At 35.6% G+C, this 16,705-nt stretch overlaps 2 protein-coding genes across 2 annotated transcripts in view; both read left to right on the forward strand.

The window, feature by feature from the left end:
- Positions 1 to 9,817, forward strand: part of greb1 (growth regulating estrogen receptor binding 1) — a 41,829-nt gene extending 32,012 nt beyond the window's left edge. The window contains exon 37 of the mRNA XM_038302242.1: positions 9,677 to 9,817. The gene's annotated coding sequence lies outside the window, so the exon portion shown is untranslated. The remainder of the gene's footprint in view (positions 1 to 9,676) is intronic.
- The window catches only part of lpin1 (lipin 1), a 31,094-nt gene that overhangs the window by 2,942 nt on the left and 11,447 nt on the right, over positions 1 to 16,705 (forward strand). The window contains exons 2-7 of the mRNA XM_038302246.1: positions 9,677 to 9,877; positions 10,637 to 10,732; positions 14,041 to 14,108; positions 15,816 to 15,890; positions 16,111 to 16,203; positions 16,352 to 16,457. Coding sequence (XP_038158174.1) covers positions 9,677 to 9,877; positions 10,637 to 10,732; positions 14,041 to 14,108; positions 15,816 to 15,890; positions 16,111 to 16,203; positions 16,352 to 16,457 — 639 coding nt within the window. The remainder of the gene's footprint in view (positions 1 to 9,676; positions 9,878 to 10,636; positions 10,733 to 14,040; positions 14,109 to 15,815; positions 15,891 to 16,110; positions 16,204 to 16,351; positions 16,458 to 16,705) is intronic.

A 16,705-nucleotide genomic window follows, 5' to 3' on the forward strand; every position in this document is an offset into this window, starting at 1 on the left:
GCTGTTTATATTATTTTTCCTGAACATCGATGCACCCATCTTCTGCCACTTATCAGCATTAAAGGAAGCTGGTGAAAGTCTGTGGGTGAAAGCTGGGTAAATCCCTGGACAGGTCACCAGTCCATTTCAGAGCCATACATAGAAATACAACCAAGCACCATCATCTTAAAGCATACAGAGTCTAATAATTACAGGGACCTACTGTATTAACAGCAATATTTTATGTATAGATATTTTGTTAATTTCTACAAACTGAAACTCTCAATCTGTATGTGTGCGTTGACTTAAAAATTGCATTTTATAATTACATATGAGCAGTTCACTTTTTTATGGAAGCATCCATGTTTGCGCTACAGCAGCACAGAGATGACAAACTACTAACTGTAGAGATCAGCATTATGATCAAATGTGACTGCAGCAAGTTAGGCCTTATAAAAATCTATGTCCAAATTACTAAGTAATATTTATAAAATTATTTATGTGAACAAACCTCATATCACTAGACAAGATAGGTGATGCAGACTTATTGGAAGCTATTTTGTACCACAACTGCCTCCTTTTTGTTGTAGAGGAAGGAGCGGCGGGGGGAGCTGTTCATGTCACTGCAGTCTGACTATTAGATGGTGCTAAAAACCATACACTGCAGCTTTAAGACACATTTAGTGGCATCAGCCTAACAGTTCGAGTTTAAGACTGTAGGAGGAAGCTGGAGTACCCGGAGAGAACATCCAAACTCCACTCAGAAAGACCGCATACTGGGAATCAAACCAAGAACCTTATTACTGCAAGGCAACATTGCTATAAATGGTGCCACCATGCAACCAGGATCAAATAATTCACCACACTATAAAAGGACATACTTTTTTGTTCAATATGTCTAACATTATTTCACATGTTGTTTTTTCCTCATGATGCCATCTGTTTTGTGAAGTCCCTGCTGCTAGAAATGACATACACAACATTATCACACACAACACCTGTGGATCGTGATAACTGCCAAAACAATCCATTTTATTTTCCTCAGAACACAGGACATCTCTCAAATTATTGAGGTCTAATTTCCAGGGGGAATTTGCAAACTTTAATCCAGCTTTGAGCTCTATTTAAAAAAAAATGTAATGTTAGAACTGTAAATATACAGTCATATGTTTATATTACTATTTTTTTATGTATTTATTACTGTTTTTCAAGGCTGCACTTTAAAAAATCAAATTGTCTAGAGCTGTTTTAAATGAAATTCCTTTTGTATACACTTGTGTATACAAAATGACAAAATAAGTCTGTCTAATTCGAAGTCTTTTGCTGTACTAATTTCTTCAAATGTAATTTATATGTAATTAATAATTACCTCCTTGTCCAGACGGCCCACATTTCATTACAATTGAACACAAAAAACAAAATATATTCTCTATACTGTAATATATATTTATAGATTACATACAATATGAAGACATCTTGCTTTAATAAGTGATTTAATATTTATAATCTTGATGCTTAAACATTGCAGTTCAGAATGAAAATGAAATTTAAATGTGGAGACATTTGAATTTTTTTGGCAAAAAAAAAAAGAAACGAGAAGAGAGAAAACACTGTGAGCTTTGAGGATGGATGAATGATAGGCCGACCAGGAGGGTCATAGGTGAAGAAGAAGGCCACTGAAACTGCAACAAATTAAAATATTAGTGAAGATTGAGAAAATGACGTTAGTATAGGTGGAGAATCCAGCCAATCCTCCTGCTATTTATACATTCTTGTATAAATTCCACTTCAAAGATATTAGATTTGGTAAGCAGAATGATTTCTGTGTATAATTGTTTGAACAAGTAAAAATAGCATATTTAGGCATTTTGGAAAGTATAGTTTAAAGATATATAATAGATGCACTGATATTTAAATGTGGGCCGATATCAATATTCAGCATTAATGTTGCCATTATGCCCCATAACCAAGATTTACGTACATAATTTTTTTCTCTGTCCTTTGGACCCACGAGAAACTGACCACAGTACTGACCTATGTTATCAGCTTTGGTTAAATAGCTACATTCCTGAGCTTCATCACAATCACTGTCACATGACCAGACAAATACCATGTGATTGATTTCATTAGTGGAATACAGTGGATAATTCTTTTATCTTTCTTTTATTTTTTCATCTTATAAACATTCAGATTTCTTGCAACCAGAGAGAAGGTTCATGTGCTTTACTGAATAACAGTTGCAACATTTTGTTGATAATTAACCAGTTATGTTTCTGCACACAAGATACTATGATAACCAGCTTACAGTGTGTACAACACTGCAGCGCTCAATGCTCTTTCATCTTTTTTGGTTGCTTTTTTGCAAGTGCTAAGAATCCCCTATTATTGAAAACTTTTTTTTTCTTTTTCTAAAAACTACTGTTTTAAAGCTAATGCTTGTTTATTTCTTGCCCTTCTTTATGAGTGTACTTGTGTTAGATCGGTTAGAAAATAAAACCATTTGGATTCAATATTATGACAGACTTAAAGTTTCTTACTTATACTGCAATCATTTTTGCAATAACCTTGGCAGACACTTAGCTAAGTCCACTCCTGAATCTGGCACAAGTTCAGCAGTTTTCTCGGTCCCTCATGTCCTACTCTATGCTCTCACTCCCTCTCTATTTGGCTTATTGTTCCTCCCTCTTGAGTTGGACATTTCCTGGAAACCCAAGTTCATGTATCTTTGTTTTCCTGCTCAGTTTCGAGAGTCCATGTGTGTTTGCGTGTGTGTGTGTGTGTGTGTGTGTGTGTGTGTGTGTGTGTGTGTGTGTGTGTGTGTGTGTGTATGTATAAACTATGTGCGTTCATCAGGCAGTGGCCTGTGTGAATGGTCACATGCTCCTCAGTTATGCAATGTATGTGTGCAGTGAAAGCAGAGTTTGGTCGAAGCCATTAACATGTATTGACATAGGAGTTTTATAAACTAACAGAACTACACACACCCACACACACACACACACTCTCATATTGCTATATGTAGAGACTTCCATTGTTTTTCTGTAATTTTAAAGCCTATCTATGCCCAAAATCTGACAATATCTGTAAATCTAATCATCAGTTTATACCCCATCTAAACCCTAAACTAAACTTAGTCCAAACCTTAGCCTAAAACCTGACCAAAAGCCCAATAGCTTGGGGACCAGAAAAATGTCCTTATTTGAAAACAACCAGTCCTCAGTTTGATTGTGAAATCTGTAAAGAAAAAGAAAAAAAAAAAAAACGGTTCTCGCTCTGAAGCCAAGACTAGAGCACACAATCTGCTGCCAATGCTTGAAGGAGGCCTAGAATACCAAACAGAAGTTCTTCTTAGAAACATTAAGCAAGAAATAGCAGTGAGATAAAGCTGAGGGAGACTCTATAGTTATATAGTAAAAACTGCTTTATCACAACCTGATTTCAAAGGTTGAGAAAATAAATCAACAGTAAAAACTGAGTCACTTCCTCCCAGTTTAACTGCAGAGTTTTTCTTTTAAGAGAAAAAAAAAACATTTAGAAAAAATTCTGTTTTTTTTGCCAAGGTTTATCAAAAACACATTGATAGCAGCCTGTGCCAAGATTTACAGGTATACTATTTAAATGCAGTTACAAAATAATGTAAGGTCAATTACCGTACATTTACTGACCAGCTGTGAAACATAAATACATGCATTTGTAATTTTTTTTTCACAACAATTTTTTTGTTTGAATTTGAACTGGAGGACTGGAAAAAAATATAAAATATTCAATGAGAGGAATAAACTGGCATCTTATATTAGGGTCAAACATCAGTGTAAAATTACTAGACTTTTTCTATTTCTGTTGTGAAAAGGAGCAACATTTCAATAATAATGTATTAAGCACCTTCAAACTAAACTTGTAATTGTGTTTAATCTATATGCAAAGCTTTACATTACATTAAAGATATGAAAGCAATTCTGTCTTTTGTCAACTCATGATGAGACAGAATAAAATGATATAAATGATACGCTAGAAGCCCCACCATTTTTGCATGGCTGCTGTGAAATACTTTATATAATCATGAAAATCATTGTGTAAAGAGAGCTTAATGTTTTAATATAATGGGCTATGCTTAGACTTACAGTCAAAAAAATAAGTTGTTTCTTACACAATATTCATATCTAAATGAATCATTTCAGTTTCACAGGAGAAGTAAATTAATGAAGAGCCAGAATGTGAAGAGAAAAACTCCTTATCCATTTCCCTGTTTGAGTTTTGTCTGCATGCATATCGACAAATTTCAAGGACTTTGCATGAATGTTGTTCCTTTCAAGCCGCATGAATGTCAATGCTATTCTTGTCTCTGTGGTCACACACTGGACTTATGTTTCTTCTTAATAGTAACACGATCTTTGTCTTCTCTCAAGTTTCTGTACAGTATGTTCCTTCTGCGTAAAGATTCAGTTTGAATAGTCCTATTAGTTATCCATCCTGTGTTGTGATATTTCCATTAATGGTCCCATAAATTAGTTATACAAAACAAACTAATATAATAAATACCTAATTCCAAAATGACATATTGTAGTTAACTCTGAAAAGGTCTTTATCTTGTTGCACGACATCTCAAAAAGAAAAGCAAATCTTTTTTTTAAGATGTAAAGTCCGTGCTTAACATAAAGTTACTCTTTGCTGTGTCTCATTTATTAATTAAGCAATGTTTCTGCAAGAACAAAAGACAGAAGTACAAAGTCTTAATTGTTGTTTTTCTCTAAAAGAAACTTCATTTTTAGCAGAAATTTGTTAAAAATTGGTTTTAGCATTATTGGTTTAAAAAGTTGTCTTTTTTCTATAATGTTTTAACAACTTACAACTTTTGTTTGGTTTTATTACTCTATTTTTATGCACAACTTTGGACAAATTTTATTGCAAAATCTAAATAAATGTTGTTCAACTTGTTACCTGCATGTAAGAGGAGAATGTATTAGTTATCTCTCTTTTGGCTGGACAGCTATGGAGATTTGAATTCTGAATGTCATCTTTGCCTTAAAAGATTTTTTTCCTTACTCAAAATGATAGCTGGTTTTAAGGATTCAGTAATTGCACCTCAAACAGCAACTAATGCTTTTCCACACAAAAAAAATTTAACTGTTTGTTATATCTGAAGCTCTAAAGCTGGCAGGCTTGCAAAAATGATAGAATTTTTACTTCCAAAATCAGTATTTCAGAAAAAAACAGGCACTGAGTCAATCAGTCAAGCCATATGGACTTTGTGGGTTAGCTATTATATATATTATATTCTATTGTACAATCCCTATGTTTCTGCTTCATCTTACTAAAATGTTGGTAACTGAACTACAGTGATCAGTTTTCTTGATAAACTTTATTGACAACAGAGTAACAAAGAGTGTGGAGAACTGTGTTGCTCTCCCCCCACTTGTTGCTGCACACAGCCAGTCAGATGGCTGAAAGCAGATTATTCCTTTGCTTATAAGGACGGCAATTCTGAACTCTTGAAAATATTTCCAGTTGAGGGAAAACATGATTAACATTCCAAGGAAGCTAAACGTGTACCAGCTACTTAAGGAAACATTGTTTAAAACTACTGCGGGCAACTTAATCCCAGCATCAACAGCAGATTCTTTTCAAGAAGAAAGCCTGGATAATTACCTAGCTATCGGCCTAACAAAACCCTTGACTGCAGAAACATTTGGACACCCATTATAGATCTCAAGTAGCTAGAGTAGCTAAAACATATCTAAAAAAATAAATAAATAAATAAATAAGGCTTATACCAATGATGGCACTTAACATGGGGCCAGAAGATATGGACAATATGGTGCCAATTTCTCATATTTATTTTAGTTTTTTCTAAACAACCAAATTATGATATTTACTATACTGTATAATAGTGTTTGGTCCCAAAATAAATAAAAATACATTAGAACATTTTAAATGATAGTATCATTACAACTGCATTACTATAATGATTTGAGCAACAAATGTTTCATTTATTTTTTTATCATATAAAACCAATTGGCTTGTAATGCATCTGCAAATGTACTCCGTATCAACATCTGTGCTTCAATACATTTCTGTTTGGCAAAATCTATTATACAGAATACATCTTTTAATCAGTCATAAACCACTATTTTCCTACAGTGCATTCTGTGTAAAAAGATCGGGAAATGCAAAGTATTTTGGGGGGGTAAATAGTAAAAAAGGCATACAATATCAAAGTTATTTCAAAACGGGAATATTCCACAAACAATAATACATGACGTCACAAGCACGTCAGCCAATCAGCTGTCTTCTTGCCCTCTGCAGCGAGGCGGAGGGAGGAAATTTTCGCCTTTAAAAAGCAACCTTCAGCAGACACAGATATGAGGTGCGATTAGGAGAGGTTGGATGATGCGCAGCTTTACCGATGATCTTTGATTTGGTGACTGAGACACATTAACGCTGCAGACTGAGTGTAAGGATTGGATGGAGGAAAGATCCCAGAGCGAAGATCTGCGCCAATAAATAATGTAAGCGGAGAACAGATGGTTTTGTTTACATGCCACAAATGCCACTGTCTTATATCTTTACACGAATTAAACGCATCTAGACTGACTGCAGGTTGCAGAGCCTCCTCTGGCTGTATGCGTGTGTTTCTGCTGATGTTTACATTTGGACACACAGGCCATGCTTTGTACTACATTACGCACCAACCCCGTGTTGATGCAACGTGCGCTGTTTATTCTGCTGTGCGCCTCTCTGCTCAGAACTGATGGTGTCATCGAAATCCTCCTATGCTTTGTAAAACTGCAACATCCAAATTAAAACTGTAAAACACATTGATGGATGTCATAGGAAAAAAATGCCTATTTAGATGTAGCAGAAAATAATCTCATGTTATTGTGCTGTAAAGTGGAATTCTGGGCTCTCTTTTAAGTGAAGGCCAATTTAATATCCTTATGTCTCAGTAATTTTTTAAGCATGTTAGAGAATGACAGTAATGTATTGTCAGGGGTTTGGTTATTACGTAATGTAGGGACACTGTGATTGGCTAGGAAGAGGGGGTCAAGGCTCTGGGTGTGTGTCTATAGAACCCTGACAGACTTCTTTTGTTTTTGCATTTCTGTCGCATTCAAATTTTTTGGGTCCTAAAATAAATCTTAATAACATCTCAAGTTAACAAGAGTGAATTAGTGATTTTTAAACGCTTACATTATTATATTTATTACAGTCTTAAAAGAAACCAAACTTTCCAAACAAGCCTGCACAAGTATAACACCCCAAACCTAATAATTAGTTATCACACTTTTGGCAAAAACTGAAATCAAGCTGTTGTTGCTAACTAGTTTTGAGTGGTTCTTATAATTTTAGATAAATAATAGCTCATTCCTCTTTGCAGAACTGTTTTCATGCTTTTTTTCATATAAAACCACACTATCTGGATCTTAATTGTAGACTTCGTCTGGGCTTCTGCTGTTTGTTATATTTCTTTTGAACCATTCATAGGTGAACTTCCAAATTTGCTTTCGCATTGTCCTGCTGCATAAAACAAGGGGTCATCAATGGAAATTTTCTGTCAGGATTGGTTGGTCGGGAGCACCGTTTATTATTCCAATTCCTGAAGAGGTCCCAAAACATGACACTACCGCTGCCATGTTTGACTCTGAGTATAATGATCCTTTTCCTAAATTCTTTGTTGGTTTTACATTAGATATAACCAGACACACATCTTCCAGAATTTGTAATTTTCCAGGCAGGCCACAGTTTGGAAAGTTTTTTTTCTTAATTTAAATTAACTTATTATTTGATAGCCACATGTTACATCTATTCAGATTATCTTCTTTGGTTGCTGAAATGTGTCATCTTAACATTTTGGATAGCAAATGTAAAAGCATAGAGGTGTGTATAAAAGTGCCAATGCAGATAGAAATAACTTTTTCTATATGGGTTAAACATTGTTTGTAACATTGTAGTCATTAAGTAGGCGTGAACAGAATCTAAATGCTAACCAGCAGTGACAGTCACCTGTAGCTGCACAAGCTTGTGTTTATCTATGTGAGAGCATGAGTAGAGACATGTGTGTGCACCCTTTGGGCAATTTTGACAGTGAAAGCAGAGCACAGAGTGTACGTGAATAGAAATGTTATCATGTTACTACTATAGCTATATGAAGAAGGAAGTGATAGTAAGGAAAACGGTTGCACAATCACTGGCAAAACAAAAACACTCCCAGTTCTTGAATTACAAGTTGTTTCTGATGTATAAACATATTTATTGAAGTGGAAAAGAAAATTCTTCCTTCAGATTGAATTGTGACCACTCTTCTCTCAACAGCATTATGTTTTCCTAAAATGCTAGAAATATAGTTCTTGCCATTTTGACTTGAACTGGGTGAATAGTTGAAATATTCATGAATAGTTCATTGCGATTATTCTGTTGCAGAAGCAATCTTTTGCTACCTACAGTTAATTAAAACAACCTGTTATAAGTTTCTTATGGGTCTGCTGAGCGAGAGAAAAGCCTGCAGGTGTAATTATTGTTTGAATAAAAAATCATTATCATCAAAAGTATTTCTGCATGGCTTTGGGTAACATGAAGCCATCTGTCTCCAGGCTGAGTTGTGTGTCTGTCTATGTGACAGTAACAGTGTCTGAATTAGCATACCTACCTCTGGTATCACATATTATGTTGGCTTTGAACTGTTTTCTGCTAATCCCTTTGTTAAAATATGTATCTTAAATTTCATTAAGCTTCTTTTTGCTTATTCCTTGTTGTTGTTTAGCTTCAATACTTATATGTTTTAATCCTATTTGGTTTCCTTCGTCTGTGCTTTGTGTTAATGATTGCATGATTGACAGATTTTATAGATCCCTGATGTACAGTCTTTCTGTGTAGAGCTTGCATATTATCCATGTGCATGTGGGGTTTCTCTCTGGGTACCCTTGCTTCCTCCGGCAGTTCCAAAACAAGACTGTTAGGTTGATGGGTGACTGTGAGTTGTGTGTAACAGTCTCTGTTTTGACCTAGAAAGGTGACCAGTGTCCAGTGTGTACAACACCTGAATACTGCTGCAGATTTGCGCCACTCTTTTAAACCCTGATAGACAATACGTTTGCTGCATTAACCAGTCTGTTTTAAAGTGAAGCAAAATAAAAACACTTGCCAAAAGATCAATGGCCGTCTTTGTATGAATTTGGCAAAAATATATTTTCAAAATATTTGGCTGTAATTGAAATATCCTTAGCTGCTATTCTCTCTAAAAAATACTCCATTGGAACAGCAGAGGTTGTATTTTCTGGTTTTAGCAAGCATATACAGTAGTCTTGTTTGTTTTCAGTCATTAAAGATTTTAAAGTTCTTTATCAGAAATTGATCTTAGCTGATTTAGGGTTTATGATGTCCTTGATGGAACATGTTTGTCCTTCAAAGAGGAAAATAATTTCAATATATATATAAAAATGTATATATAAAATATTTAAACCATCATTCCAGTGAGAAGATAAATTAATGCACAGACGTAATTCATATTAACAAACATTCATACCAACAAATAACCACTCACTGAGCAGCATAAAAGAATGTGAAATCGGTAAAAAAAAAAAATGTAGCAATCATTAGCATAATGTGAGGGAATATATACATTTTTTTCCAATATTGTCCTTATATATCTATGAACCACATGGATCCGCTGATAAATAATGATGCATATCTTCTTTTTCAGTTACAGACCATGAACTATGTGGGTCAGCTGGCAGGCCAGGTGTTTGTGCAGGTCAAGGAGCTGTACAGGGGCCTCAACCCTGCAACGCTGTCTGGTTGTATCGACGTCATCGTGGTTCAGCAGCCCGATGGCTCGCTACAGTGCTCCCCCTTTCATGTCCGCTTTGGAAAAATGGGGGTACTGCGGTCCCGTGAGAAAGTGGTGAGAGACCTATACTCTTAGACATTTGCAAGTGTTTTTTGTATGATGTCTAGGGCTGAAACAATTAATCAGATCAATCGTGATTAATAGGTTATTGAAATAATCGCCAACTAATTTAGTAATCAATTCATTTAGAGACAGATCAACCAACCCATGTGCAGCAGTTATACCAAATTTTTAAAGCAGACATTTTGCATTTAAGATAAAAAAAAGCTTTTTCGTCTGTCAATATGCTCTTTCCATCACTACTCAAGTGGAGTCGTTTTAGTTTCACCTGGTTTAATTTGTTAAAACTCTTTAAGAAACATTTGCTGTACGATTTTTAATCGATTAATCGAAAAAGTAATCAACAGATTAATCAATTTGCAAAAATAATAGTTAGTTGCAGCCCTAATGATGTCTGTTAAAGGGAGAGCATATGTTGAATGACCAACGGAAGGGTTCATTACTTTCACTTATGTTGTTTAAAAACAAGATTATTATCGGTTTGATAACCATTATTTAAATGTTTTTCATTTAGTTAACAGTAACAGTATAAAATGCTGGAATACTAACTGCTTATTTTTCCTAGAACAAAGTGTTCAAGACTATTTTTCAAAGTAACACAATTACATTTATACCAATTTAACTCATGTTAAATTCTAAACTTAAATTTTTTAGTTATCTATTCGCCTATGCAAATATGTTTCCTATATAATAAAAAACAAGAACTTGTTCGGGTTGGCTGATAAGCTTTAAACTATTTTTTTGGTCCAACAGGTGGATATAGAAATTAATGGAGAGCCAGTTAGTTTGCACATGAAGCTGGGAGAGAATGGAGAGGCCTTCTTCGTCAAAGAGACAGAGAACACACTGGTGAGTTATGACAAATAGATTCATTACTCCTCGACAATAAACACATATAATAATAGCACAGAACATAGTATATCTTTTAGCCTGAGGCTTTATACAGCTTGGGTTTACAACTTACTGCCAGACAACTTGTTATTTTAATTGCAGGCTTAAATCGTTACTTTTCCTGCCCAGGCAAGCCTGGAAAATCCAGAAATACATCTTTAAGAATTAATAGAGAGATGTCAGAAGGAGAAGTGCTGTTTAAAGCTTTTATAACTCAGTACATCTGACAATTCAGACATTTTTTCTAAATGGTCGTACAGTGCTTGTTTAGCTTAAGTATGATCAAATTTTGGATTTTATATAAGAAGCATACAGAAGGGCCTAAGCCCAAAGAAGAACAATAAAATTGTTTTTTTAATTAACAACTTAGGGAGTTGTTACTAAACAGAGTTAAGCACAAACACTTATATCTTAGGGTCCTTAAAGAAGATAAAAAAGGCTAGTAGCCTGGTAACAACGAGATGGTGTTAGTGTGCACCCTATAAAAAGTGAATCAACTGGATTTTTCGAGGTAAAAAATATATTTTCATTTCTTAATCTAAAGGACTTTCCCAACTTAAAGCTAGGGAGGAAGAAGTTCCAAATTTTAAAGGGATATTGTATAAGAATGAGAGTATTTCACTCAGATGAACACTAAACCCGAGTATGTCACTGCGTCAAACACATATCTCAGCGACGGTACACGTCATGTGTGAAAAAGCCTCTATGACACATATGTAACTGTGTCATCAAATTGAGTTGAAGTCTCTAAAAGCTGGCATTTACTGTGACAAAGCCAACATTCACTGCAGCGTAGAAATAAAAGGGGTGAGCAGCCTTATGTATGAACTGATTTATAGAATTCTTTGCTCAAAAAATGAAACTAATTATTACTGGAGGTAATAATACTCCAATAATAACACATATGTAAATGCATTAATTGATTTTAAGCTGTAAGAGGGAGAAATTATTGCACAATATCTCTTTAAAGGTGACCGGACAGTGCCAGTGTGCAGATTTAACCTTACTTGCTGATTTGCCCTATTGTTTGTGGAATCAGTTGTTTTGGACATATTGGTAATGGTGTCAAAAAGTAAATTGTGGTTCGGGCACCATCAAGCCTAAGGCCAGGTCTTTGTGATAATGAGAAAATGTCACCAAAAAACTGTCAGTGGTTGTTTTGAAGCCACAGATTGAAGCGAGAGCACATAGCTGGCAGTCATCCAGGTTGCTTTTAGCTATATTGCAACTGAATAACATAACAGAAAAAAAAAAGTTTCCCTCATCACTTTTTAGGCACTGTATCACTGGGGGATCCTGTTACCTGAAGGTATTTCTGGCTTAACAGGATAGAGACAAACTGTGAACGCTTATGTTTGTTTTGAAAGTCAGCTCTCAAAGGGGAAAGATGAAAAAACAAGGTCTTAGGTTAGAAATTGTTTTAAAGTGAGGGGTAAGGGTTACAATCCCTCTGCTGCAAGGAAGGAGGAGCTAGCCCAGCTCCACTAATGTGATAAACAAATGTGAGCAGTCACAATGGTATTAGTGAAACTACGAGGAGTTGTATTATTCCCTCATTAAATAAATACCTGAGTTTGACACTTATCTGGGAATATGGACCGGTACCATCACAATGTTTCAGTCAATAGCTTTTAAAATATTTTTATGTAGAAATTCAGCCGGCCATGCTTGCTCCATGTTTAATCCTTTCCTTCACCAAACCCTCCCTTTGCAGGGATCTATTTATAGTTCTGACCAATTTGCCCTCTGTGCAAGACAGGGGGGCCGATAATCAGACAGATGTACCGTATATACTGTCAAGAGGACCAGATCTCTCAGTTAGAGCCAGTTAGCCTTTTTTTTATGTCTTTAATCTGCCCTTTCACTCAAATTCTAGTCTAAGTTGTCTCATCTTAATGAAAATACAAAGATTTGAAAGAGAATGCTTCAATCAAGCACAGACATATGTTCCACTTCTACCCAACTACTTCTTTACCTCCTTGTGTTCACCTCAGGGTGTAAAGTTAAAACTTCAGGACTTGTCTGGACTTGTGCATTAACAAATAATGTAGGTCCTGCATGAGAATGTCTGCGTTCTTATCTTCTGAATGCAAAATATTTGCAAAAATGAAAACAAAAATATTCAAATTTATCTCTATATGTATGTTGTCCAGTTCCAAAATATTTATATTCTTTAAAATATCAAATAATTTTTTTTATTTTATTTGAACAAACAATTTCTCTTAACATCATCTCAGCTGCCTTTAAATAAAAAGCTAATATGTCTGAGATATTGGGCTTGGAAAACGTAAAATGAGAAGTAGAGACTGACATTTTTTCGGGAATCCCATGGGTCACGGGATTCCTGTGGGATTCCCGTGGGATGGGAGTCAGTATTAGTAACGATCACGGGATTGGGACGGTACAGGATTAAACATTAACGGGAGCAGACGGGAGCGGGAGCAAACCAATAGTAACTTCCGCTCTGAGTTTTTCACCCGCGCTCAAAAACAACAAGAATGGGAGTGGTGCAGGAGCGGGAGTCATTCTGAATGGGAGCGGGATGGGAGTGGGAGTAATTTCACCAGGAGTGGGACGGGACAGGTTTTAGATTTCTACTCTGGCCCGGGATCGGGACGGGACACCGTTTTTTTCTGTGGGAGTGGGACGGGACAGGAGTGAAAATCCACTCCCGTGTTAGTCTCTAATGAGAAGTAAACAAAAAGGGTGAACTTAAACTGGAACTGTGCTGAATGCTCCCAGCGAGAACAGAGGTCAGCGTAGATGTGCAGTGGATGGTTAGCATTCTGAGCACAGTTTCTTTGCCTCGGTGCATTAGAGCATGCACCAATCTGTACTTTGGATCATCTGTTTATCTGACTTCTTCCCACCTCCTTCTGCAGCTCACTCTGATTTAGCTACTCTTGGCTCAAGCATTAAATGTCGCAGGATTATATCTGCAAAACATCACTGTCATCTGGTGAAAGTTCCTACGCTTCTCTTTCCTCCATGCTTTTAAATTAAAAAAAAATTTATCAGCTATGTTATAGACTACCAAAATTATCATTATGATGATACTACTTGTCAGAGCCATGAATTGTTCAAACCTTTGAAGAATTGGCATTTTAATTTTAAAATAAGAAAGTACATAACCTGAACCAATCCTTCCATGTTGGAATATACTGCCTAGTTGTTTTTTTTATGTCAAAGAAATTTCTAGCAATCTGTGAGCTGTTTTTGCTGATACAAAAAGCCTCAAGTGATGAAGTGATGCCCCCTGTCAATAGGAAGTGGTCCCCTCCTACCTTGCAACTTCACCCATCATGTCAGTGGGGGAGGAGTTCATGCAGACAGAGTTGGGCCGGGGTGCTTCTCACCATCATGGTAGGCTTGGCTAAAAATAAAAATAAATGCTGGGCTTTGTCATTTTGTTGAGATAGAACAAATATTTATCCTCCTCTCTCATATCACACAGAAAACATTTCCTGCAGAAAGCTTCCTGTCCAGAGCCTTGGGCCAAAGGATGGAGCAACATCTAAGAAGAGGAGGAAGAGGAGGAGGAAAACGAGGTCAGAAGGAGGAGGAGGAAGGAGAGACGGCAGCGGGGAGGAGTTCTCAGAGGATGAAGACATGTTTACTATTGACCTGAGCTCTGATGAGGAAAACGAAGGTGACAGCAACAGGTATGTTTGGGATATGGAGTAGAAAGATTTTCACTCAGGAGATCACTGTGGATCACTACCACTTGATTCCGACACAAATATTAGACTTTTAATGAAGTATTTAGGTTGTATGTAGTAGAACTAAGTGTTATAATCAGATCGAAAAACCATTGAACAGCAGTTCAAGCTACGTCGCCATGGCTACTCTTGTTTTTATTATACTCCCAAAATGAGTCTGGTAACATGCTAACGTGATCGGTTATCATTAGTCTGATGTAGTTTATTCAAAAGCCACACTATGGTTGGGTTTATAACGACTTTGTTCATCTTATCAGGATTTATTTTTTTAATTTCAAGAAATTTCAATCATCCTTCTTTGCACCCCTTCAGACTTAATGCACATTCGTTAAATTTCAACCCCTCATTTTTTCTTCAGTCTAAAAAGTTATGTTCTAAAAAAATAAAGGCAACATTCTGATGAGTAACACTAATTATCCAGCAACTTTTAACATAAATAAAGAAATAGGATTGCTGTCATCAATGGAAGAGAAAACATTAGCGTGAGAAACGATCTACATATCAAAATGGATTATAATAGTGCTTTATTCATCAGTATTTATTTACATGTACACTATCTTAGGGCCGTCATTCAGTGAAGTTTGATTCAAGAAACCAGGAAGATGTTTGTTCAAGATTTTATGGTCAATAAGAACATTTATATTATGTTTTTATTTAAATTTTAAAGAAATGTGGGGCTTACACTTTCATAAAAGCGTTTAACACCTAATAAACTCAGGTAATTCCCTTACGCAGATTCAGCTTTCACTTAGTTAATTCAAAGGAGAAGACATTAAATCATTCAAGCGTACTACTTTTTTTTTTAACCACCTCTTAATGTTAAACCACCTATGTATTAAACAGAACACATTACATGCTTCAAAAACAATTATGGGTTTAATATTTTAGACTGCAAGTCTGCACCTGCCACTGTTTATATTTGAAGCACCTTAGGAAGCATTTTTTTTTGTATCACCAGTCCTGTTCTCACTGTGTTTTCTGTCTCTTTAACATCGGGTTTTAACCAGTTGCCCTTACCGCCACAGTCTAAGGCCATTATTAGAAAGCTCAACTTTAGCTGTGGTCTGGGAAAACTTCCAAATCCCTAAAGACATTGAGGAATGTTTTTTTTAATTTGATTCTTCTTCTTTGATGCACATTAATTCACAGAAGCTTTTAAATGGTTAGTTAAGATTGTTAAAAAAAAGAGTTTTAGAGTGAAACACAGTTCAATTATTTGGAATGTTAATAATTTTACCTTTGTAACTTTTTTATCTTTGATTTCTATCAATTTTACCTTGAAAGATTTACACATATCCTTGCATGTGTTTTTCTGTGATCAGACCTGCGTTTGCTGACAGGGGCTCTACCACCAACAGGAACTTATTCAACACGACCAGCTGGACTGAATCACAGAGGTATCACTTTAACACAAATCTCTGGAATATTTAAAATATACACTGTTTTGTGTTGTCTTTAAAGAACTCCTCTTATGCTATGTTTACATACCCTTTTCCACTTCCTCCAAACTATTCTTTGTTGATATTCCAACACTGTTTTTTCTTTGTTTTTTTAACCTTTACTTTAATTTTTCTCTATTTTTTCTCATTTGCTTTTTCTTTTGAATTTGTTATGGAGTGATGTGATTAAGAAGAATCTCTCCATCCCCACATCCTATGGTCTATCCATCTCGTGTCCACAGACGACCTCTCACTTTTCTTCCCTTGCTGGGTATCCTCTTTATTTCTTTCCTTTCTAAATACTGTACCAATGTAAAAATAAAATATTGAAGTCACTCACTATTGTTGTTTTCTTGTCCTATATGACAACATATTATACTTCATCTCAATTCATTGTCTTAAATTCACTTGTATAGCAGCCAAGATGATTCAGCATCATCAACTCCAAAGAGTGACTCCGAGCTGACCAATCAGACTAATCCTGAAATGCTATGGACCTGGGGGGAGCTGCCACAGGCTGCACAGGTATCCTATACACTGATTTTTTTGTACAGGTTTTTCTAGATTTAAAGTTAAGACCCACGTTTTTCATACCCCTGTCACATTTAGGCTTAAAGATTTTTTCATTTCATGTATTATCCCAAATTACTGCTTTATCTTTTGGGAAGTGCTTCTTAATTCCTGTCAGAAACAAAATTCCACTTGAAGAAAATTATTTTAACTATAAATGTTCCAGAGATATGAGTCTATGTCTGCACTTTAGTAATGATTAT

Source organism: Cyprinodon tularosa, unplaced genomic scaffold (assembly GCF_016077235.1).
Source record: "Cyprinodon tularosa strain WSP-4 unplaced genomic scaffold, ASM1607723v1 ctg485, whole genome shotgun sequence".
Lineage (NCBI taxonomy): Eukaryota > Metazoa > Chordata > Actinopteri > Cyprinodontiformes > Cyprinodontidae > Cyprinodon > Cyprinodon tularosa.